General features: G+C 45.9%; 1 protein-coding gene across 1 annotated transcript in view; it reads left to right on the forward strand.

The window, feature by feature from the left end:
* LOC106611786 (neuronal acetylcholine receptor subunit alpha-7) overlaps positions 1–22,827 on the forward strand; it is a 76,816-nt gene extending 53,989 nt beyond the window's left edge. The window contains exons 5-9 of the mRNA XM_014212369.3: positions 10,577–10,824; positions 11,335–11,529; positions 14,993–15,079; positions 20,470–20,579; positions 20,692–22,827. Coding sequence (XP_014067844.1) covers positions 10,577–10,824; positions 11,335–11,529; positions 14,993–15,079; positions 20,470–20,579; positions 20,692–21,309 — 1,258 coding nt within the window. The 3' untranslated portion in view covers positions 21,310–22,827. The remainder of the gene's footprint in view (positions 1–10,576; positions 10,825–11,334; positions 11,530–14,992; positions 15,080–20,469; positions 20,580–20,691) is intronic.
* The last annotated feature ends 1,170 nt before the right edge of the window (positions 22,828–23,997 follow it).

A 23,997-nucleotide genomic window follows, 5' to 3' on the forward strand; every position in this document is an offset into this window, starting at 1 on the left:
CCCCGCTCTATGTCCCTTCTCTCAGGGGTATCACCTGTCCCATTGTGTGTTAACGCGATTCTTTCTTTGGGGTGTGTTTTGTCAGTTTCTGGGTTTATGTTCATGTGTTGTTTGATGTTCCCTGTTTTGTGTTCGGATTGCGTGTTTGTGTGTGTGTGTGTGTGTGTGTGTGTGTGTGTGTGTGTGTGTGTGTGTGTGTACATGCGCTCTCTGGCACACACACTAGCTGATATGCGTGCTGATTGCAGTGGAACGCGGGCAGAAGCTTTCTGACACAATGAAGCAGAGTACTGAATAATTCAATGAGCCAGGGACGGCAGCGACACACACAGCCCCAACAGCCCTGCCCCACAACACAGACACATACACACATACACAGACACACACGTCTCCTGCCCAACCAGCACAGATAACACACTGACACGAAACGAGAAATTGATGACGCTACTAAACTCTGAAAAGGTAGATCATTCAACCTACTGAGTGGAACAGGAAGGAGAGATAGGGAGACGAGGGTAATCAGTAAATCCTCTCTCAGGCTTGGGCCTGTCACCGTGCTGAATGAGTGTGTAAACCTGAGGACTGCGTTCCCAGGCGCGTCTACGTTATCGCTTGGGGTGTCTCGTGGTTGTCTGGGGGGATAAGTGGTCGTTGATAGGGGTCTGAATAGAACTGTCAGGTGCCTTAATGGGTTTCCACTGCTGGGGTCCACTGCTGGGGATGGACCCCTGACAGAAGGGGAAGGGAGGGTGGGCCCCATAGGACCCGCAGTGTGTGTTTTCGTTTCTGATACTGTGCTACTTGTGCTACCTGTGCTAGTGACATTGTGGATGTGTTTTCGTGTGTCTGATCATATCTGATAATGGTTCATTCACACAGGTAAGATTCTACACCCAGTCGCTCCAACTACAACTTCAACCCCAGTCCCAGTCCCACCTAATCACTGGATCCATCCCCCAGCCCTAACTCTAGCTTCATGTCCTCATCCCGGTTCAACCCTAACCCTAGCTTTATGTCCACATCCTGGTTCAACCCTAACCCTAGCTTCATGTCTTCATCCTGGTTCAACCCTAATCCCTAGACTCAACCCTAACCCTAGCTTCATGTCTTCATCCTGGTTCAACCCTAATCCCTAGACTCAACCCAAACCCTAGCTTCATGTCCTCATCCCAGTTCAACCCTAACCCCTAGACTCAACCCAAACCCTAGCTTCATGTCCTCATCCCGGTTCAACCCTAATCCCTAGACTCAACCCTAATCCTAGCTTCATGTCCTCATCCCGGTTCAACCCTAACCCCTAGACTCAACCCAAACCCTAGCTTCATGTCCTCATCCCGGTTCAACCCTAACCCCTAGACTCAACCCTAATCCTAGCTTCATGTCTTCATCCCGGTTCAACCCTAACCCCTAGACTCAACCCTAACCCTAGCTTCATGTCCTCATCCCGGTTCAACCCTAACCCCTAGACTCAACCCTAATCCTAGCTTCATGTCTTCGTCCCGGTTCAACCCTAACCCCTAGACTCAACCCTAACCCTAGCTTCATGTCTTCATCCTGGTTCAACCCTAACCCCTAGACTCAACCCTAATCCTAGCTTCATGTCTTCATCCTGGTTCAACCCTAACCTCAACCCTAATCCTAGCTTCATGTCTTCATCTCGGTTCAACCCTAACCTCAACCCTAACATAGCTTCATGTCCTCATCCCGGTTCAACCCTAACCCCTAGACTCAACCCTATTCCTAGCTTCAGGTCCACATCCCAGTTCAACCCTAACCTCAACCCTAAACCTAGCTTCATGTCCATATCCTGGTTCAACCCTAACCCTACATTCATGTCCACATCCCGGTTCAACCCCTAGACTCAACCCTAATCCTAGCTTCATGTCCACATCCTGGTTCAACCCTAACCCCTAGACTCAACTCTAATCCTAGCTTCATGTCTACATCCCGGTTCATTCCTAACCTCAACCCTAATCCTATCTTCATGTCCTCATCCTGGTTCAACCCTAACCCCTAGACTCAACATCCCGGTTGAGTCTAGGGGTTAGGGGTTAACCCCTATGTCCATCCCGGTTGAGTCTAGGAGTCTAGGGGTTAACCCCTATGGCCACATCCCGGTTCAACCCGAGCCTCAACCCTAACCCTAGCTTCATGTCCATATCCCGGTTCAACCCTAACCTTAGCCTCATGTCCACATGCCGGTTCCATCCTAACCTTAGCCTCAACCCATATCCACATACTGGTTCAACCCTAAACCTAGCTTCATGTCCACATCCTGGTTTAACCCTAACCCTAGCCTCAACCCTAACCCTAGCTTCATGTCCACATCCCTGTTCAACTCTAACCTTAGCCTCAACCCTAATCCTAGCTTCATGTCCACATCCTGGTTCAACCCTAAGCCCTAGCCTCAACCCTAACCCTAGCTTCATGTCCACATCCTGGTTCAAACCTAACCCTAGAGCCAGTTTGCGCTGTTCTGTGAAGGGAGGGTATTGCGTTGTACGAGATCTTCAGTTTCTTGGCAATTTCTTGCATGGAATAGCCTTCATTTCTCAGAACAAGTATAGACTGACAAATTTCAGAAGAAAGTTCTTTGTTTCTGGCCATTTTGAGCCTGTAATCGAACGCACAAATGCTGATGCTCCAGATACTCAACTAGTCTAAAGAAGGCCAGTTTTATTGCTTCTTTAATCAGGACAACAGTTTTCAGCTGTGCTAACATAATTGCAAAATGGTTTTCTAATGATCAATTAGCCTTATAAAATGATAAAATTGGATTAGCTAACACAACGTGCCATTGGAACAAAGGAGTGATGGTTGCTAATAATGGGCCTCTGTACGCCTATGTAGATATTCCATTAAATATCAGCCGTTTCCAGCAACAAAAGTCATTTACAACATTAACAATGTCTACACTGTATTTCTGATCAATTTGATGTTATTTTAATGGACAAAAAATGTGCTTTTCTTTCAAAAACAAGGACATTTCTAAGTGACCCCAAATGTTTGAACGGGAGTGTATATAATTGAGTTTATAAAGCCGCATACAAACATGGTCTGTTTTTTGTTTTTTTGAATAAGGCAGCTGTCACGTCCTGGCCAGTATAAGGGTTAATTAGTATTGTAGTTTGGTCAGGACGTGGCAGAGGGTATTCGTTTTATGTGGTTCGGGGTGGTGTGTTTGTTAAAAGGGTGTTTGATTTAGTATTTCCGGGTTTTGGTTTATGTTTAGGTATTTCTATGTTTAGTCTAGTGTGTCTGGTTCTATGTTGAGTTAATTGGGGTTGGACTTCCAATTGAAGGCAGCTGTTTGGTGTTGCCTTTGATTGGAAGTCCTATATTAGTTGGGTGTGTTTGTCTTGTATTTTGTGGGTGATTGTTCTGTGTTAGCCTTGTGCCTTGCAGACTGTCAGTGAATCGTTCGTTTTCTTGTTTGTTGTTTTGTATTCGTTTTGAAGTGAATAAATGTTCAAAATGAACAATCACATACCTGCTGCGTATTGGTCTACCTTTTCCGACGATGATTTCGTTATATCGTCAGAAGACGAGGAAATCCCTGACAGCAGCTCCAAAATGCAGGTGTTTCAGCCTAGCTCAGTGCTTTCTATGGTGGCGGGGCAAGCCAGCAGAAAATAGAGCATTGCACCGTGATTGACTCAGTGTTCTGTCACTCATGGGGACGCTAGAAAATTCAAGCCCCTTGGATGCTGCCATAGAGTGTAACGCCCTGGCCATAGAGAAGGGTTTTTTGTTCTTTATTTTGGTTAGGCCAGGGTGTTACATTGGGTGGGCGTTCTATGTTCTTTTTCTATGTTTTTGTATTTCTTTGTTTTGGGCCGTGTGTGGCTCCCAATCAGGCACAGCTGAAGTTCGTTGTTGTTGATTGGGAGTCACACATAAGTGCATGTTTTTCCGTTGGGGTTTTGTGGGTAATTGTTTCTGTCATTGTGTTTCACCTGACAGGACTGTTTGGCTGTCAGTTTCTTATTTTGTAGTTGTATAGTGTTCCGTTTAAGAATTAAATATGATGAACACTAACTCCGCTGCGTTTTGGTCCACTCTCTCTCACGGCAGTCATTACATAGAGTTACATTAGAAGTGCCCATCCAAGAAGGCTCAAGGTCTCCGCAGCGTTCAAGCGCCTCCAGCACACACGCACTGTTGGGGAGAAAAAGGGGTAAAAAAAATATACAAAAATAAAAATTGATTTGCCAGCAATGCCCCTTATAGGACACATCACTGCACTCTATACTCCTCTGTAAACTGGTTATCTCTGTATACCCGTTGCAAGACCCACTGGTTGATGCTTATTTATAAAACCCTCTTAGGCCTCACTCCCCCCTATCTGAGATATCTACTGCAGCCCTCATCCTCCACATACAACACCCGTTCTGCCAGTCACATTCTGTTAAAGCTCCCCAAAGCACACACATCCCAGGGCGCTCGTCTTTTCAGTTTGCTGCAGCTAGCGACAAGAACGAGCTGCAACAAACACTTTAACTGGACAGTTTTATGTCAATCTATTCACTCAAAGACTCAATCATGGACACTCTTACTGACAGTTGTGGCTGCTTTGCGTGATGTATTGTTGTCTCTACCTTCTTGCCCTTTATGCAGTTTTCTGTGCCCAATAATGTTTGTACCACGTTTTGTGCTGCTACCATGTTGTGCTGCTGCCATGTTGTGTTGCTACCATGTTGTTGTCATATTGTGTTGCTACCATGCTGTGTTGTCATGTGTTGCTGCCATGCTATGTTGTTGTCTTAGGTCTCTCTTTATGTTGTGTTGTCTCTCTTGTCGTGATGTGTGTTTTGTCCTATATTTTTCTTAATTTTTTATTTATTTTTATCCCAGCCCCCGTCCCCGCAGGAGGCCTTTTGGTAGGCTGTCATTGTAAATAATAATTTGTTCTTAACTGACTTGCCAAGTTAAATAAAGTTTGGCCACACATAAAATTACGCCAAATCATATATCTACAGTAGCTTTGATTGAACTGGTCATGTCAACATCATACTTTCAAAATCTTAGCTAGCAGTCATCATTATGAATCAAGTCGACATTCTACTGGCAAATCCTTTTTAATCCCTGTCAGAGAAATAATGAAGAGAAATTATAGATAAAACCTATCGGTGCTCATCGGCCATTGGACATAAACATTACACAACAAGTTGGAAATCGCAAATGTTTTGGAAGGAATCAGTGGCTAACTGCAAGCATTGCAAAGCAATCCTGAGCCTGCTATTCAGTGGAGTTGCTGTGTGGTCCCTAGTCTAAGACTAAGGCGCTCTTTTCCTAGTTTAAAATTATAAACATTCAACATTGGCCATGAGTTCCGGAACTCCAATTTGAGCAGCAGCAGCTGAAAAATGAGCTCCTACAAATATTGAAATTTACATGGTTTTTAGAGTGAAGTACATCGGAAAAAAGCAAAAGAAAACTGCAAGACTGAATAGGAGAAAAAACAAGCAACAAACAAAGAAGATAGGCTTTTGAAAATAACTATTTTTCATAAAATTGTAGTTATCTTAGCAAGCTGAATTGTTTACCAGTTGCTAAGCAGTTGCTAGGGACTCTTTTGGAAGAAGCTAGCTAGCTAACGAAGAACAACAAAGAATATCTAGTTAACAGAAGAAAAGAAAGAGAAAATCAGGACAGAAGAAAAAGGATATCAAAGTGAAACAGTTCTCTAAAGACACAGGAGACAATAATACAAGAAACAACACTTCTGTAGCTTGTCAACTATGTGTCTGTCTATCCCTGTTCTCTCCTCTCTGCACAGGCCATACAAACGCTTCACACCGCGTGGCCGTTGCCACTCTAACCTGGTGGTCCCAGCGCGCACGACCCACGTGGAGTTCCAGGTCTCAGGCAGCCTCTGGAACTGCCGGTCTGCAGCCAACAAGGCTGAGTTCATCTCAGCCTATGCTACCCTCCAGTCCCTAGACTTCCTGGCGCTGACGGAAACATGGATTACCACAGATAACACTGCTACTCCTACTGCTCTCTCTTCGTCTGCCCACGTGTTCTCGCATACCCCTAGAGCATCGAGCCAGCGGGGTGGTGGCACTGGAATCCTCATCTCTCCCAAGTGGACATTCTCGCTTTCTCCCCTGACCCATCTGTCTATCTCCTCATTTGAATTCCATGCTGTCACAGTTACCAGCCCTTTCAAGCTTAACATCCTTATCATTTATCGCCCTCCAGGTTCCCTTGGAGAGTTCATCAATGAGCTTGACGCCTTGATAAGTTCCTTTCCTGAGGATGGCTCACCTCTCACAGTTCTGGGTGACTTTAACCTCCCCACGTCTACCTTTGACTCATTCCTCTCTGCCTCCTTCTTTCCACTCCTCTCCTCTTTTGACCTCACCCTCTCACCTTCCCCCCCTACTCACAAGGCAGGCAATACGCTTGACCTCATCTTTACTAGATGCTGTTCTTCCACTAACCTCATTGCAACTCCCCTCCAAATCTCCGACCACTACCTTGTATCCTTTTCCCTCTTGCTCTCATCCAACACTTCTCACTCTGCCCCTACTCGGATGGTATTGCGCCGTCCCAACCTTCGCTCTCTCTCTCCCGCTACTCTCTCCTCTTCCATCCTATCATCTCTTCCCTCTGCTCAAACCTTCTCCAACCTATCTCCTGATTCTGCCTCCTCAACCCTCCTCTCCTCCCTTTCTGCATCCTTTGATTTTCTCTGTCCCCTATCCTCCAGGCCGGCTCGGTCCTCCCCTCCTGCTCCGTGGCTCGACGACTCACTACGAGCTCACAGAACAAGGCTCCGGGCAGCCGAGCGGAAATGGAGGAAAACTCGCCTCCCTGCGGACCTGGCATCCTTTCACTCACTCCTCTCTACATTCTCCTCTTCTGTCTCTGCTGCTAAAGCCACTTTCTACCACTCTAAATTCCAAGCATCTGCCTCTAACCCTAGGAAGCTCTTTGCTACCTTCTCCTCCCTCCTGAATCCTCCTCCCCCTCCCCCCCCCCCCCTCCTCCCTCTCTGCGGATGACTTCGTCAACCATTTTGAAAAGAAGGTTGACGATATCCGATCCTCGTTTGCTAAGTCAAACGACACCGCTGGTCCTGCTCACACTGCCCTACCCTGTGCTTTGACCTCTTTCTCCCCTCTCTCTCCAGATGAAATCTCGCGTCTTGTGACGGCCGGCCGCCCAACAACCTGCCCACTTGACCCTATCCCCTCCTCTCTTCTCCAGACCATTTCCGGAGACCTTCTCCCCTTCCTCACCTCGCTCATCAACTCATCCTTGACCGCTGGCTACGTCCCTTCCGTCTTCAAGAGAGCGAGAGTTGCACCCCTTCTGAAAAAACCTACACTCGATCCCTCCGATGTCAACAACTACAGACCAGTATCCCTTCTTTCTTTTCTCTCCAAAACTCTTGAACGTGCCGTCCTTGGCCAGCTCTCCTGCTATCTCTCTCAGAATGACCTTCTTGATCCTAATCAGTCAGGTTTCAAGACTGGGCATTCAACTGAGACTGCTCTTCTCTGTGTCACGGAGTCTCTCCGCACTGCTAAAGCTAACTCTCTCTCCTCTGCTCTCATCCTTCTAGACCTATCTGCTGCCTTTGATACTGTGAACCATCAGATCCTCCTCTCCACCCTCTCCGAGTTGGGCATCTCCGGCGCGGCCCACGCTTGGATTGCATCCTACCTGACAGGTCGCTCCTACCAGGTGGCGTGGCGAGAATCTTTCTCCGCACCATGCGCTCTCACCACTGGTGTCCCCCAGGGCTCTGTTCTAGGCCCTCTCCTATTCTCGCTATACACCAAGTCACTTGGCTCTGTCATATCCTCACATGGTCTCTCCTATCATTGCTATGCAGACGACACACAATTAATCTTCTCCTTTCCCCCTTCTGATAACCAGGCGGCGAATCGCATCTCTGCATGTCTGTCAGACATATCAGTGTGGATGACGGATCACCAGCTCAAGCTGAACCTCGGCAAGACGGAGCTGCTCTTCCTCCCGGGGAAGGACTGCCCCTTCCATGATCTCGCCATCACGGTTGACAACTCCCTTGTGTCCTCCTCCCAGAGTGCTAAGAACCTTGGCGTGATCCTGGACAACACCCTGTCGTTCTCCACTAACATCAAGGCGGTGACCCGATCCTGTAGGTTCATGCTCTACAACATTTGCAGAGTACGACCCTGCCTCACACAGGAAGCGGCGCAGGTCCTAATCCAGGCACTTGTCATCTCCCGTCTGGATTACTGCAACTCGCTGTTGGCTGGGCTCCCTGCCTGTGCCATTAAACCCCTACAACTCATCCAGAACGCCGCAGCCCGTCTGGTGTTCAACCTTCCCAAGTTCTCTCACGTCACCCCGCTCCTCCGCTCTCTCCACTGGCTTCCAGTTGAAGCTCGCATCCGCTACAAGACCATGGTGATTGCCTACGGAGCTGTGAAGGGAACGGCACCTCCATACCTTCAGGCTCTGATCAGGCCCTACACCCAAACAAGGGCACTGCGTTCATCCACCACTGGCCTGCTGGCCCCCCTACCTCTGAGGAAGCACAGTTCCCGCTCAGCCCAGTCAAAACTGTTCGCTGCTCTGGCACCCCAATGGTGGAACAAGCTCCCTCACGACGCCAGGACAGCGGAGTCAATCACCACCTTCCGGAGACACCTGAAACCCCACCTCTTTAAGGAATACCTAGGATAGGATAAAGTAATCCTTCTAACCCCCCCCCCTTAAAAGATTTAGATGCACTATTGTAAAGTGGTTGTTCCACTGGATATCATAAGGTGAATGCACCATTTTGTAAGTCGCTCTGGATAAGAGCGTCTGCTAAATGACTTAAATGTAATGTAATATATCAATGAAGCATGATTTGTGCCGCGCTCAAAACAAATGTTAACTTGGAGAATGCCAGACTTTGATGACAAAGTTTGATGACAAAATTTCCCCACGAAGGACCGCAGCGCCACATTCCTGTTCAAGTGATCACAGCACAACAAGGTCAGTCCAAAAAGATCTTATGCTGCTGTACAAATGATGTAATATGCCAGGGAGTTATGTATTCTGTAGCTAAGAAAGTAATACTAAGTGTATGTTGTGTAGTAAGCTGTTAGTAGCCCATGTGCCTCACCCTAATAATTTGGTTTATTTTCACCTCTTAATTTTGCCTACTGTTCTGACTTGGTGGTGCACATGTAACCTATAGCCTGTTTTAGAGAAATGTCATCATCAAATATTGTAAGAGCTTTCATTGTCTGCTTATATGCGCCCTTTATTTATCCTATGGCTCTGACTTTGTATGCAGGGAGAACACTGTAAGAACGGCCCATGCTCTGAATTCTTTTGCTGTACATTTCAAAAGTGCTGAACAAATAGTTATATTGACTACGTTCGTCCTAGCTTGGTCATTAATGTCTTAATCAAAATCACGGATTGCCTCTTATCCGCTTGTCGTCTCCTTATGCCGTAGTTTGTACATCTCAATTGTCAATAAAAAACACATTTGTTTAAGCAAGTCAGCCATATCAGCAATTGTTTTTTAAACGGCAGTAAATGAGGCTGAATGAACTGTTTCGCTGCCAGATGAGACTCCATTGATAGCCAGGTGTAGCAGTGGTAAGGTGTTGGGACTGCTGTTGGGACTCTGCTGTTGGGACAGCTTTATGTAGGCCCTAACAGTTTGTGGGCACCGTTTGTCACCGTTATAGTGCAATTAATGTATTGTTTAGTGTTGTGTTGTGGCTTTGTTGACACGAACCAAGATTTGCCCCATCAAGATTTACATGCTAAAATCACCACTGGTTCATGTGTGTCACTGTAGATCTGTGTGCGTTACTTACAGGGTGTGTGTGTGTGTGTGTGTGTGTGTGTGTGTGTGTGTGTGTGTGTGTGTGTGTGTGTGTGTGTGTGTGTGTGTGTGTGTGTGTGTGTGTGTGTGTGTGTGTGTGTGTGTGTCACTGTAGATCTGTGTACGTTACTCACAGGGTGTGTGTGTGTTGACACAGGACAGGTTGTCTGACTGTTTTAGCTTCTCTAACTCGGGCTTTAGCTGACCTCTTAACACATATGTAATATGTTCTACCATAGAAATGTGTGTTTACAACAACCCAGTAGTCAGTAGCAGTGTAACAGCCATAAACAGGCACAGCAGGCGAGCAGATTACTAATGAAGGACGACAGTGGTTTGTTGATTCCCTGACTGTCGCTGCATGTTTAACATCTTATGACATCATCAGCTCACCTGGGCATCACCTCTGGTCCTGTGTTGGCTGGTCCACAGCTAGCCATGCATAACACTTCACTAAACATTACTGTGACAGGTTGGGCTGAGGCAGCAAAGACTCACACGCACCCAGGCACACACACACCATCCCTTTCCCTCTAGACCCGCTTGTCTTTTATCATGCTATACTTAACAGGTAGAATGACTTTCTTTCTCTCTCTCTCTCTCTCTCTCTCTCTCTCTCTAATACACACATACACTCCGTCTCCTTGTATTCTGACTTACATATCAAATATATAAGTAATACTTATACATTTTGACATGGATCTATTGAGATGTTAAAGGTATGCATCTCTCCCCTTCTCCCTACAGTGCTGATGAGAGATTTGATGCCACCTTCCACACCAACGTGCTGGTGAATGCGTCAGGTTACTGCCAGTACATCCCCCCGGGCATACTGAAGAGTACCTGCTATATCGACGTGCGCTGGTTCCCCTTCGACGTCCAGAAGTGTGACCTAAAGTTTGGCTCGTGGACCCACAACGGCTGGCTGCTGGACCTGCAGATGCTGGACGTGGACACGTCTACCTACATACCCAATGGAGAGTGGGACCTCGTGGGTACGATGTGGTTAATCTCGCTCTCTATCTCTCGCTCTCTATCTCTCGCTCTCTCTCGCTCTCTCTCAGCATGTACAGTATGTCCATGCCTCTGTCGCTATCTCTATAGAGGTGGGTGGGAATGGGGTTGTGGGAGAGGGGGTGGGGGTGAGGCTGTTGTGACCCATCTGGGCCAGTGGAGGGTCCCTGAGGGGTGTGTCTGCGTATGGGGGGTGGGGGGGGGGGGGGGTTGTCAGACTGATCCTGATGGCACATTTCATGTTTACTCCACACTGCCAGAGGGGGCGTGTTACTGAGATTAACTCTGCTTAGCAAAAGGAACACGTGTTTGAGAGTGCGTGGAGATCCCCAGCCTGTGTTATGTGTTGCCTATATGTCCTTTGAAATGTGGGGTTCGTACTTGTGTGTGTGTCAAAGAAAATGTGAACAGTCCATCGTTGAATCAATGTAAATGCAGTGATTTTGAATCCCCCCTGTGTGTTTTTTAATGTGTGTGTGTGTGTCTCCTAGGAGTCCCTGCCAAGCGTAATGAGCTGTACTATGACTGCTGTAAGGAGCCCTACCCTGACGTCACCTTCACCGTCACCATGCGAAGACGAACCCTCTACTACGGTCTCAACCTGCTCATCCCCTGTGTCCTCATCTCTGGCCTGGCCCTGCTGGTCTTTCTGCTGCCCGCCGACTCCGGAGAGAAGATCTCCCTGGGTAACGAAGGAACCCCGGGAAGCCAACTTGGAGTTTTGTCTGTTACGGAGTTCTATCTATACTGGACTTCTTTCAGGTTTATTAATAGATATCGCAGGGTCAGCAGTTACCTGTAATCTCTTCCAATTGGTAACTTGCCTTGAACATATCAGAGAAACTGTCAGTCTAACAAGTCAGTTTGGCCAAGAGGTTATAAGTCTGACAATCTTATCTCGCTCGCTCTACCAGAATTTTGCCGGAGGTACAGCCGACTAGCGCTGTCTAACGCTACTGTACCTGGCAAAAAAAATATGTTATTATCATTTTTTTTACAAATTGATATTTGAAGTCAAAGTATCGATATAATATTGTCCAAAATATTATTGCGATATGTAACTGTATACATATTTCAAATCAAATCAAAATGTATTTGTCATGTGCGCCGAATACAACAGGTGTAGACCTTACAGTGAAATGCTTACGTACAGGCTCTAACCAATAGTGCAAAAAAGGTATTAGGTGAACAATAGGTAAGTAAAGAAATAAAAACAACAGTAAAAAGACAGGCTATATACAGTAACGAGGCTATAAAAGTAGCGAGGCTACATACAGACACCGGTTAGTCAGGCTGATTGAGGTAGTATTTACATGTAGATATGGTTAAAATGACTATGCATATATGATGAACAAAGAGTAGCAGTAGCGTAAATGAGGGGTTGGCGTGTGTTGGGTGGCGGGACACAATGCAGATAGCCCGGTTAGCTAATGTGCGGGGGCACTGGTTGGTTGGCCCAGTTGAGGTAGTATGTACATGAATGTATAGTTAAAGCGACTATGCATATATGATAAACGGAGAGTAGCAGCAGCGTAAAAGAGGGGTTGGGGGGGGGGGGGGCACACAATGCAAATAATCCGGGTAGCCATTTGATTACCTGTTCAGGAGTCTTATGGCTTGGGGGTAAAAACTGTTGAGAAGCCTTTTTGTCCTAGACTTGGCACTCCGGTACCGCTTGCCATGCGGTAGTAGAGAGAAAGGTCTATGACTGGGGTGGCTGGGGTCTTTGACAATTTGTATGGCCTTCCTCTGACACTGCCTGGTGTAGAGGTCCTGGATGGCAGGCAGCTTAGCCCCAGTGATGTACTGGGCCGTACGCACTACCCTCTGTGGTGCCTTGCGGTCAGAGGCTGAGCAATTGCCGTACCAGGCAATGATGCAACATGTCAGGATGCTCTCGATGTTGCAGCTGTAGAACCTTTTGAGGATCTCAGGACCCATGCCAAATCTTTTTAGTTTCCTGAGGGGGAATAGGCTTTGTTGTGCCCTCTTCACGACTGTCTTGGTGTGTTTGGACCATTCTAGTTTGTTGTTGATGTGGACACCAAGGAACTTGAAACTCTCAACCTGCTCTACTACAGCCCCGTCGATGAGAATGGGGGCTGCTCGGTCCTCCTTTTCCTGTAGTCCACAATCATCTCCTTAGTCTTGGTTACGTTGAGGGATAGGTTGTTATTCTGGCACCTTCCGGCCAGGTCTCAAACCTCCTCCCTATAGGCTGTCTCGTTGTTGTCGGTGATCAGGCCTACCACTGTTGTGTCGTCTGCAAACTTAATGATGGTGTTGGAGTCGTGCCTGGCCATGCAGTCATGGGTGAACAGGGAGTACAGGAGGGGACTGAGCATGCACCCCTGGGGAGCTCCAGTGTTGAGGATCAGTATGGCAGATGTGTTGCTACCTACCCTCACCACCTGGGGGCGGCCCGTCAGGAAGTCCAGGATCCAGTTGCAGAGGGAGGTGTTTAGTCCCAGGATCCTTAGCTTAGTGATGAGCTTTGAGGGTACTATGGTGTTGAACGCTGAGCTGTAGTCAATGAATAGCATTCTCACATAAGTGTTCCTTTTGTCCAGGTGGGAAAGGGCAGTGTGGAGTGCAATAGAGATTGCATCATCTGTGGATCTGTTTGGGCGGTATGCAAATTGGACTGGGTCTAGGGTTTCTGGGATAATGGTGTTGATGTGAGCCATTACCAACCATTCAAAGCACTTCATGGCTACGGACGTGAGTGCTACGGGTCTGTAGTCAATTAGGCAGGTTGCCTTTGTGTTCTTGGGCAAAGGGACTATGGTGGTCTGCTTGAAACATGTTGGTATTATAGACTCAATCAGGGACATGTTGAAAATGTCAGTGAAGACACCTGCCAGTTGGTCAGCACATGCCCGGAACACACATCCTGGTAATCCATCTGACCCCGCAGCCTTGTGTATGTTGACCTGTTTAAAGGTCTTACTCACGTCAGCTACGGAGAGCGTGATCACACAGTCGTCCGGAACAGCTGATGCTCTCATGCATGCCTCAGTTTTGCTTGCCTCGAAGCAAGCATAGAAGTGATTTAGCTCATCTGATAGGCTCGTGTCACTGGGCAGCTTGCGGCTGTGATTCCCTTTGTAGTCTGTAATAGTTTGCAAGCCCTGCCACATAAGACGAGCGTCGGAGCCGGTGTAGTATGATTCAATCTTAGCCCTGTATTGACGCTTTGCCTGTTTGATGGTTCGTCGCAGGGCACAGCAGGATTTCTTGTAAGCTTCCGGGTTAGAGTCCCGCACCTTGAAAGCGGCAGCTCTACCCTTTAGCTCAGTGCGAATGTGGCCTGTAATCCATGGCTTCTGGTTGGGGTATGTACCTACAGTCACTGTGGGGACGACGTCCTCGATGCACTTATTGATAAAGCCAGTGACCGATGTGGTGTACTCCTCAATGCCAATGGAAGAATCCCGGAACGTGTTCCAGTCTGTGATAGCAAAACAGTCCTGTAGTTTAGCATCTGCTTCATCTGACCACTTTTTTTATAGACCAAGTCACTGGTGCTTCCTGCTTTAATTTTTGCTTGTAACCAGGAATCAGGAGGATAGAATTGTGGTCGGATTTACTAAATGGAGGGCGAGGGAGAGCTTTGTATGCATGTCTGTGTGTGGAGTAAAGGTGATCTAGAATTGTTTTCCCTCTGGTTGCACATGTGACATGTTGATAGAAATTTGGTAGAACCGATTTAAGTTATTTTCCCCTATCACAAATAGAAATGTGTGTTTACAACAACCCAGTAGTCAGTAGCAGTGTAACAGACATAAACAGGCACAGCAGGCGAGCAGATTACTTATGAAGGACGACAGTGGTTTGTTGATTCCCTGACTGTCGCTGCATGTTTAACATCTTATGACATCATCAGCTCACCTGGGCATAACCTCTGGTCCTGTGTTGGCTGGTCCACAGCTAGCCATGCATAAAACTTCACTGAATATTACTGCGACAGGTTGGGCTGAGGCAGCACACATACACACACACACACCACCCCTGTCCCTCTAGACCTGCTTGTCTTTTATCATGCTATACTTAACAGGTAGAAGGACTTATTCTTGCTCTCTCTCTCTCTCTCGCTCTCTCTCTCTCTCTCTCTCTCTTTGTCTTTGTCTCGCCTCTGTCTTTCTCCAGGTATCACGGTCTTGCTCTCTCTAACAGTCTTCATGCTACTGGTTGCTGAGATCATGCCCGCCACCTCAGACTCTGTGCCTCTCATCGGTGGGTTCTGTGTGTGTGTGTGTTATATATATGTTATCCTCTGTCCTCTTATGGTTTGGTTTGATTGGCTTTGCATTAGTGAGTGTAAAGCCAGAGTGTTTGTATTAATGAGTGTGTGCAAATCTTGTGTTAATGTGTATGTTAATACAGTCTGTGATCCTCTGATGGCCTCGCTAGGTTCGACTAGCGGTACATTAATAAGTTATTAATGTCAGTGAGGGCTCAGAACCTATGTACTAGGGTGTCCAATCAAAAACATACAGTACCAGTCAAAAGTTTGGACACACCTACTCATTCAAGGGTTTTTCTTTATTTTTACTATTTTCTACATTGTAGAATAATAGCGAAGACATCAAAACTATGAAATAACACATGAAATAACACATATGTAATCATGTAGTAACCAAACACGTAGTCAACCTTTGCCTTGATGACAGTTTTTCACACTCTTGGCATTCTCTCAACCAGCTTCACCTGGAATGCTTTCCCAACAGTCTTGAAGGAGTTCCCACATATGCTGAGCACTTGTTGGCTGCTTTTCCTTCAGTCTGCGGTTCAACTCATCCCAAACCATCTCATTTGGGTTGAGGTCAGGTGATTGTGGAGGCCAGGTCATCTGATGCAGCACTACATCACTCTCCTTGGTTAAATAGCTCTCACACATCCTGGAGGTGTGTTTTGGGTCATTGTCCAGTTGGAAAACAAATGATAGTCCCACTAAGCTCAAACCAGATGGGATGGCGTATCGCTGCAGAATACTGTGGTACCCATGCTGGTTAAGTGTGCATTGAATTATAAATAAATCACAGACTGTGTCACCAGCAAATCACACCTCCTCCTCCATGCTTCACAGTGGGAATCACACATGCGGAGATCATCTGTTCTCCTACTCTGCGTCTCACAAAGACACTGCGATTGGAACCAAAATCGTAAATTTGGATTCATCAGACAAAAGGACAGATTTCCACCGGTCTAATGTCCATTGCTTGTGTTTCTTGGCCCAAGCAAGTCTCTTCTTATTGCTGACCTTTAGTACTGGTTTCTTTGCAGAAGTTCATCCATGAAGGCCTGATTCATGCAGTCTCCTCTGAACAGTTGATGTTCAGATGTGTCTGTTACTTGAACTCTGTGAAGCATTTATTTGGGCTGGTAACTCTAATGAACTTATCCTCTGCAGCAGAGGTACCTCTGGGTATTCCTTTCCTGTGGCGGTCCTCATGAGAGCCAGTTTCATCATTAATTGTCATGTTTAACCTCTCTAGGGTCGGCGGGACGAAATCGTCCCACCTACTCAACAGCCAGTTGAATCCCGTGGCGCGTTATTCAAATACCTTAGAAATGCTATTACTTCAATTTCTCAAACATATGACTATTTTACACCATTTTAAAGACAAGACTCTCGTTAATCTAACCACACTGTCCGATTTCAAAAAGGCTTTACAACGAAAGCAAAACATTAGATTATGTCAGCAGAGTACCCAGCCAGAAATAATCAGACACCCATTTTTCAAGCTAGCATATAATGTCACATAAACCCAAACCACAGCTAAATGCAGCACTAACCTTTGATGATCTTCATCAGATGACACTCCTAGGATATTATGTTATACAATACATGCATGTTTTGTTCAATCAAGTTAATATTTATATCAAAAACCAGCTTTTTACATTAGCATGTGACGTTCAGAACTAGCATACCCCCCGCAAACTTCCGGTGAATTTACTAAATTACTCACGATAAACATTCACAAAAAACATAACAATTATTTTAAGAATTATAGATACAGAACTTCTCTATGCACTCGATATGTCCGATTTTAAAATAGCTTTTTGGTGAAAGCACATTTTGCAATATTCTCAGTAGATAGCCTGGCATCACAGGGCTAGCTATTTAGACACCCACCAAGTTTAGCACTCACCAAAATCAGATTTACTATAAGAAAAATTTTATTACCTTTGCTGTCTTCGTCAGAATGCACTCCCAGGACTTCTACTTCAATAACAAATGTTGGTTTGGTTCAAAATAATCCATAGTTATGTTCAAATATCCTCTGTTTTTTTTCGTGCATTCAAGACACTATCCGAATGGTAAAGAAGGGTGACACGCACGACGCATTTCGTGACAAAAAAATTGTAAATATTCCATTACCGTACTTCGAAGCATGTCAACCGCTGTTTAAAATCAATTTTTATTCTATTTTTCTCGTAAAAAAGTGATAATATTCCGACCGGGAATCTGTGTTTAGGTTCAAAGACGATAGAAAATAAAAACATGGGGTCGACTCGTGCACGTGCCTCAGCCCATTGTCCTCTGATAGAGCACTTGCCAAAAGCGCTAATGTGTTTCAGCCTGGGGCTGGAATTACATCGTTCAGCTTTTTCCCGCCTTCTGAGAGCCTATGGGAGCCATAGGAAGTGTCACGTTACAGCAAACATCCTCAGTCTTCAATAAACAGAGTCAAGAAGCTCAAGGAATGGTCAGACAGGCCACTTCCTGTAAGGAATCTTCTCAGGTTTTTGCCTGCCATATGAGTTCTGTTATACTCACAGACACCATTCAAACAGTTTTAGAAACTTTTGGGTGTTTTCTATCCAAAGCCAATAATTATATGCATATTCTAGTTACTGGGCAGGAGTAGTAACCAGATTAAATCGGGTACGTTTTTTTATCCGGCCGTGCAAATACTGCCCCCTATCCCCAACAGGTTAACAATTTGTTGTTTTCATCTGTGTACATATGTGTTATTTCATAGTGAAGACAACAAAACTATTATTCTACAATGTAGAAAACAGTAGAAATACAGAAACGCCCTTGAATGAGTAGGTGTGTCCAAACTTTTTACAGGTACTGTATATTTTGACCAATGGGTAAAGTAATGTTAATTGTGTCGAAATTGAATGGTCCAAACCTCAGGTCTCTATCATATTCCATTCAAAAGTAATTGGAGTTTTTAACCTTGTAGGATGGCCAGAATTAAGGTGACTGGCCAGAGAAAAGGTGGTAAATAAAAATATCTGGAAAATGTTATCCCGTCAGCTAGGCTGGATTCTGTGCAAGAATGAAGGCTACAGGCTACCTGACAGGCTCATTTTCCCATTGAAAATCTTTATTCTCGAATCCGCCGGACATAAAAGAATATAGAGGTCAGATGGGTATCGATTTAGAGACATGACATGTTATAGTATACGCTTTTCATATACATTTTTCGAAGAACCAGCATATCTCTGTGAAATGTCAAAGGAGCACTGAGCATATACTCTACCAAAGAAAGGAGGACCAAGGCACTCTTCATATCATTCATTAAAATGCCTTTATTTGTATGGCTTTGTTCAATGGAAACAAAATGTCAAAAATCCAACGGGTTTCGGCTGCATCAGATTTTTTTCACCATTCCACCTATTCCACTCCAGCCATTACCACGAGCCCGTCCTCCCAAATGAATGTGCCACCAGCCTCCTGTGATATGCGTCCAGTATGTCAGTGTCAATCCCCTGATGTTATAATGGAGCGGGATGGTGTTGGAACAGGCTGTCTATGACGATGATACTGTCAACGTTATTAGTAGGCTGTGACGAGCCAGGCTCCCCGTGAGGAGAGGAAGAAGAGCAGGACGGAAGGCTGGATGGATGGAGGGAGGGAGGGAGGTGAGTAACCTTTAGGGGGAAAGGTTCTGAGAGAGAACTTCAAAGGCTTCAGCTGCTGCGATGAGACACTCGTGATATGAGGGTAAAACGCTCACTAATTCACCCATCCCCTCTCTGGTGTGGAGACCTAGGAGGAGTGTGTGTGTATGTGTATGTCTGTAGACCTATGCAGTTTCTATCAATCTTCCTGCAAAATAGTCCCACATTTGTTTACCATGTAAATATCTGTGTATTTGTATTAGCACCAGAAACTGTTAGTTGCGGTTAGTTGTGTTTCTGATGTAATCAGTCAGATTTGATGTGCCATTGACCAGCAGGGAGGCCCAGTACTCAGCGCTTAAAAACGTTGAGGAGTCAAATAAAACTGAATGATACCCGTTTTCGCTATGAACTACACAGCGTGTTTGCCTGCCAGTGAGTTATACTCCAGAAGCTGCCTATTCATTTCAGTCTGTTTGTTTTCAGTCTCACTCCTGCTTACTAGAAGGCCACTGTGTATGCAGGCTTTTGTTCCAGACCAGCACTAACACACCTGATCCGTCAAATCCACATGTTGATGATTAGTCGATTGGTTGAATGTGTTTTTTGGGCCTCGAGACACTGAACCACAGTCAGGGTACTGATGAGGTCCCACTATACCCAAAAAGTGGCAATGTCAGCACCCTCTCTCATCTTCCCCCCCATCCTACCCTTCCCTGCTCCATCTCTGTGTGTCTCACTCTAACACACTCATGTAGTTTTGTGTGTGTGTGAATGTGAAGCTGCTGACAGGCTCCGATGGGGATGGGCTGCGTAGAGTTCTAAGTGAAGGGCAGTGTTAGTCAGCACTCTGTAGGTCTGTAGGGGCATCCCTGCACTTCCCACCTCCACTCTGCTGGATTAGACTCTGGCAGGACTGCTATCTGGTGTCTTCATCCAACTCCTCTTCCTTATTAGAATCCAACTCTTCTCCTGGATCCACCTCCTCCTCTTTCTCATGCTTATCTTCATTTGTGTTCTGCTTCCGTGTTTTCCTCCTCCTCTTTTCTCCTGCTCCCTCTCTTACACTTCACCATACTCTGTCTTCTCTATTTCCTCCTCTATTTCACTCCTCCTCCACTTCCTCTCTTCCCCCTCCTCCTCTCTTCTCTCCCTCCCTCCCTCCCTCCCTCCCTCCCTCCCTCCCTCCCTCCCTCCCTCCCTCCCTCCCTCCCTCCCTCCCTCCCTCTTCCTAAGCCGACTAGGGATAACCCTAACCCCTGATCCCACAGTCGGTCATGTGCACTTTGCCCTGCTAGCATTTCTTCTTGTCTGAACTGTTTAGCGGTTGTTTGCTAACAGAGAGGGGGAGGGGGGTGTGACTGGCCTGGGAGGCAGCTACAGAGCTGAGATATTTGGGGAAGAACAGTGTTGAGTTAACGCTTGAGTGGGGTGAAGCTTCCCTCACATCCCTCCCTCCCTGCCTCCCCCCAGTCCCTCCCCTGAGAGAACCCATTCATGATGTGCCCTCAATGACTCAGCACTAAAGCTCTGTGTTTTTGGCCTTTTGTTCTGTTTTACTGCTGTTATTTTATTGGGTTGCTTGATTTTCCACTGATATACAACGACACATTCAACTGGCGACCTATTCCCTATTTAGTGCACAGCTTTTGCCATGACCAGTGCCATTTGGGACACACAATCTCTTTTTTATTTTGGTCAGTGTCTGTATCACGTGTGATGTTACTGTGTTAATGTTTGATGTGGTTGTGGCTTTTGTTTTGTAGCTCAGTACTTTGCCAGTACAATGATGATAGTGGGTCTGTCTGTGGTGGTGACTGTTCTGGTCCTGCAGTTCCATCACCACGACCCTCAGGGCGGCAAGATGCCCAGATGGGTGAGTCCCGTTCCTAATCTTCATCGTATCCCTCATCATCATTATCGTTGTTGTCACCATCGTCGCCATTGTGTGTGTGTTTCAGTCTCAACCCCCTCTTCTCTCTGTCCAGGTCAGGGTAGTGCTGTTGAACTGGTGTGCCTGGTTTCTGCGAATGAAACAGCCAGGTGAGGAGCGCAAACCCGCTGGCTACCAGTACCGCCATCCTCCCCAGCAACATTCCAGCGCCAGCTCCATCGAGATGGGACCTATGGGCACCGTGACGGGCATCACCCCGCCCCTCTCCCAGGCCCCCTGCCCCACTGGCACTTCCAATGGCAGCATGAGCCTCTACTTCAGCTACAATGCTGTGGAGAGCCCCCGCTGTCTCCCCTCCAGCGACTCAGGCGTGGCGTCGGGGGGACTGGCCCAAGGGACCCCCTGCGAGGAGGCTGAGCCCCCAGGGGGAGGTGCTGGAAGAGGGAGAGGAGGTGGTGGAGGAGGAGGGGGGTTGATCTTTACTCCTCCGGAAGTCTTTCAGATCCTGGAGGAGGTGTCGTATATCGCCCAGCGCTTCAGGGACCAGGATGAGGAAGTTGCGATCTGCAGCGAGTGGAAGTTTGCTGCTGCCGTGGTGGACAGGCTGTGTCTGGTGGCCTTCACTCTGTTCTCCATCATCGGCACCTTCACCATCCTCATGTCTGCTCCCAACTTCTTGGAGGCCGTCACCAAGGACTATCTAAAGAAGTAGTGTCAATGTATTAAACCGTATAGGCCAGTTTCCCCAGACACAGATTAAGCCTAGGCCTGGACTAAGAACCACTTTCAATGGAGAATCTCCATTCAGCATGCTTTGTAGTACAGGACTAGGCCAATGCTGTGTACGGGAAACAAGCCTTACATGTTCTATCCAGATTATTCTGGAGTATATTTGAGAAAATTGATTTTAATGTAAATAGATGTACACTGAACATGTATCAATGCAAGGGTTCTCCATAGTCCCTCTCCTCTGCTTAGATCCAGCTTAACTGAGGTTGTTCCTGTTTGTTGCCTTGCCATCCAGATATCTCATTATAATATCAACTCGACCTTTGAACTTTGGATTCCTGGGCATGCATTCTACGACCTTTAGAACTTTACTGGACATTCTGGACTTTGTGACATTATGTAGCATTGTTAAAGTAACTGTGTAAATACAGAGATGTTTCACTGTGGCTATGACCTTATCGTATTCGAACCATTTACTTTCACTATATTATAAGTTTGCTTACTGTACGTACACGCCGTTTACTTTTTGCTTGTCGATTCTAAATAGCAGCTAACTTTGTCACGGGTGTAGAAGTAGTTGGGTGTTCTCTAGGTCCGCAAATGACGTCATTAACTCTGACATTGACTGTGCCACTCTGTGATAACATTGAATGATTTGTGACGTCATGATGTAAGACTCACATGTACATTAGAAGAGGACTCAACCTGCAACAGCCTTCAACAACCTGCAAAAACCTGCAACAACAGGAGCTATGGAAACAAACCACTGGACAAAGACATGACCATGCGACTATCAGTGGAACCTGAACTACTGCACCAGCTGCTAGGCGGAAGAAACTCCTGCTGAGATGGAGGCTGTCCTAATATAAAAGGGTGGCAGGAAGTCCAGGTTTAGAGTGTTGGGCCAGTAACCGAAAGGTTGCTGGTTCGAATCCCAGAGCTGACTAGGTGAAACATCTGTCGATGTTCCCTCTGGACAAGAGCGTCTGTTAAATGACTAAAATGTAGTATTGACACCGTAATGCCCCCATACATCAGATAGATACACGTAGTATTAGTAATTGCAATCACTTGATATGTGTTGTATATAGGGGAATGGATATAGTGGTGTACATTAACATGGAGGATGTCTGTCTCGTGATGACTTCATAGAGGTTACTATGACTAAAGATCACAGGGGCTGACTCTTCCTGTTTTTATTGATTGAAACAAACGAAGATGTCATGTTTTGTTTTAATGTGGTATTATTATCCATAAAGACCATGGTATATGAGTGCTCTCAGGGCAGATAGTTAAGTTCAATGACTAATCGACTGCCTGTCATGTCAGTGAGGGAGTCCGTGCATCTATCTTTTTCTATTAATAACCATTGTTACTGTGTACTGAACATATTCCCCCCACCCCACAGTCAGTCTTCCTCTGTTGTATCGGTTGTCACACTGCTGTCCTTCTCTTCCTGTGATTTCGTTGCACTTCCCTAATAAACCTCCCATGTAGCCTAAGAAAAGATCAACCTGGACTATCCATATGGGCATGAATGGAACAGGAGAGAGTCTGACTGGGTGTATGTGTGACCGACCGCCTTGATTCGGTCTTATGTAGCACAATTTGAAACTGATTTTTTTTTTACATTTGATAAAAGCAGAGACTCAGAGCTACAAAATGATATGTCATACACTGCATTTGAGGAACAATGGGAAAGTAATTCTGCTTTGAAAGTTGACAAGCTTGTAACCTCACTTTGAGAAAATGGCCTTTGAATGTTTTGGTATCTACTGGAGAGCTATTCTTTGTCTACACCCATTTAGCATCGTTCACACCCTCTTAAGCTTTTGCCCCACCCATCTCTTTAATGGTTGATCCGAGTGTTCTGTCCTAACAACAACAGTCAAGCAATCAAGCTAACTGGCTAACGTTGGCTAGCTTGCTAGGTACTTCCAGACACAAATGAGAGAACTGCTCGCCCTAGCAGAGGTGGTTAGGCAGTTTTTTTGTTATCCGGAGCGTTGATGAATGCAACTGTGCTGCTGGCAACAATTTACGCTTTTTTGCCAATGTTTACTGACAGCAGCCATATTAAACGGGTGTTGAGCGTTCGTAAATTCATCAGTTATTCTGCGATCTATTGAAATAGTGAAATAGACATTCTATTGAAATAGTTACTTGCATAGTGGAGTCTTTTGTTAAGACATCTAGCTAGCTAGGTAAAAAATGAAACATAATCCCAACTCATGATGTTACTACCCTGCATGAATCTGCAGGTAGCTAACCAACCAGGTTCAATGTTAGCTAGCTAACATTAGGCTATAACTAGCAAAGCAAATGGCTCTAAGATACGAGTAATACGATCACACACTTATTGTTAGCTACCTAGCTAGCTAACAGTACACTTTAACCTGAAATAGAAATTACTTTCTGTCAAAATTAGAAACGTGTAATATCTGAAAATGTAGTTAGCTAGACTATCTTGCCCGTATACCTCATAGATGGACGCTTCTCCCTGTCAAGGATGCCATGGTTGCCCTTAGTTTGAAGATGTAATATGGAGACAGGTGTTTTCTCCATCTCCTTAGCTATCATACTCTAATTCCACTGATTTCAAAACTCGGTCCTCCAAAAAGTGAAGATAAACACTTATGCAGTTCTACGACGCAATACATTTTTTTAAAGC

The sequence above is a fragment of the Salmo salar genome, chromosome 09 (assembly GCF_965601325.2).
Source record: "Salmo salar chromosome 09, fSalSal1, whole genome shotgun sequence".
Lineage (NCBI taxonomy): Eukaryota > Metazoa > Chordata > Actinopteri > Salmoniformes > Salmonidae > Salmo > Salmo salar.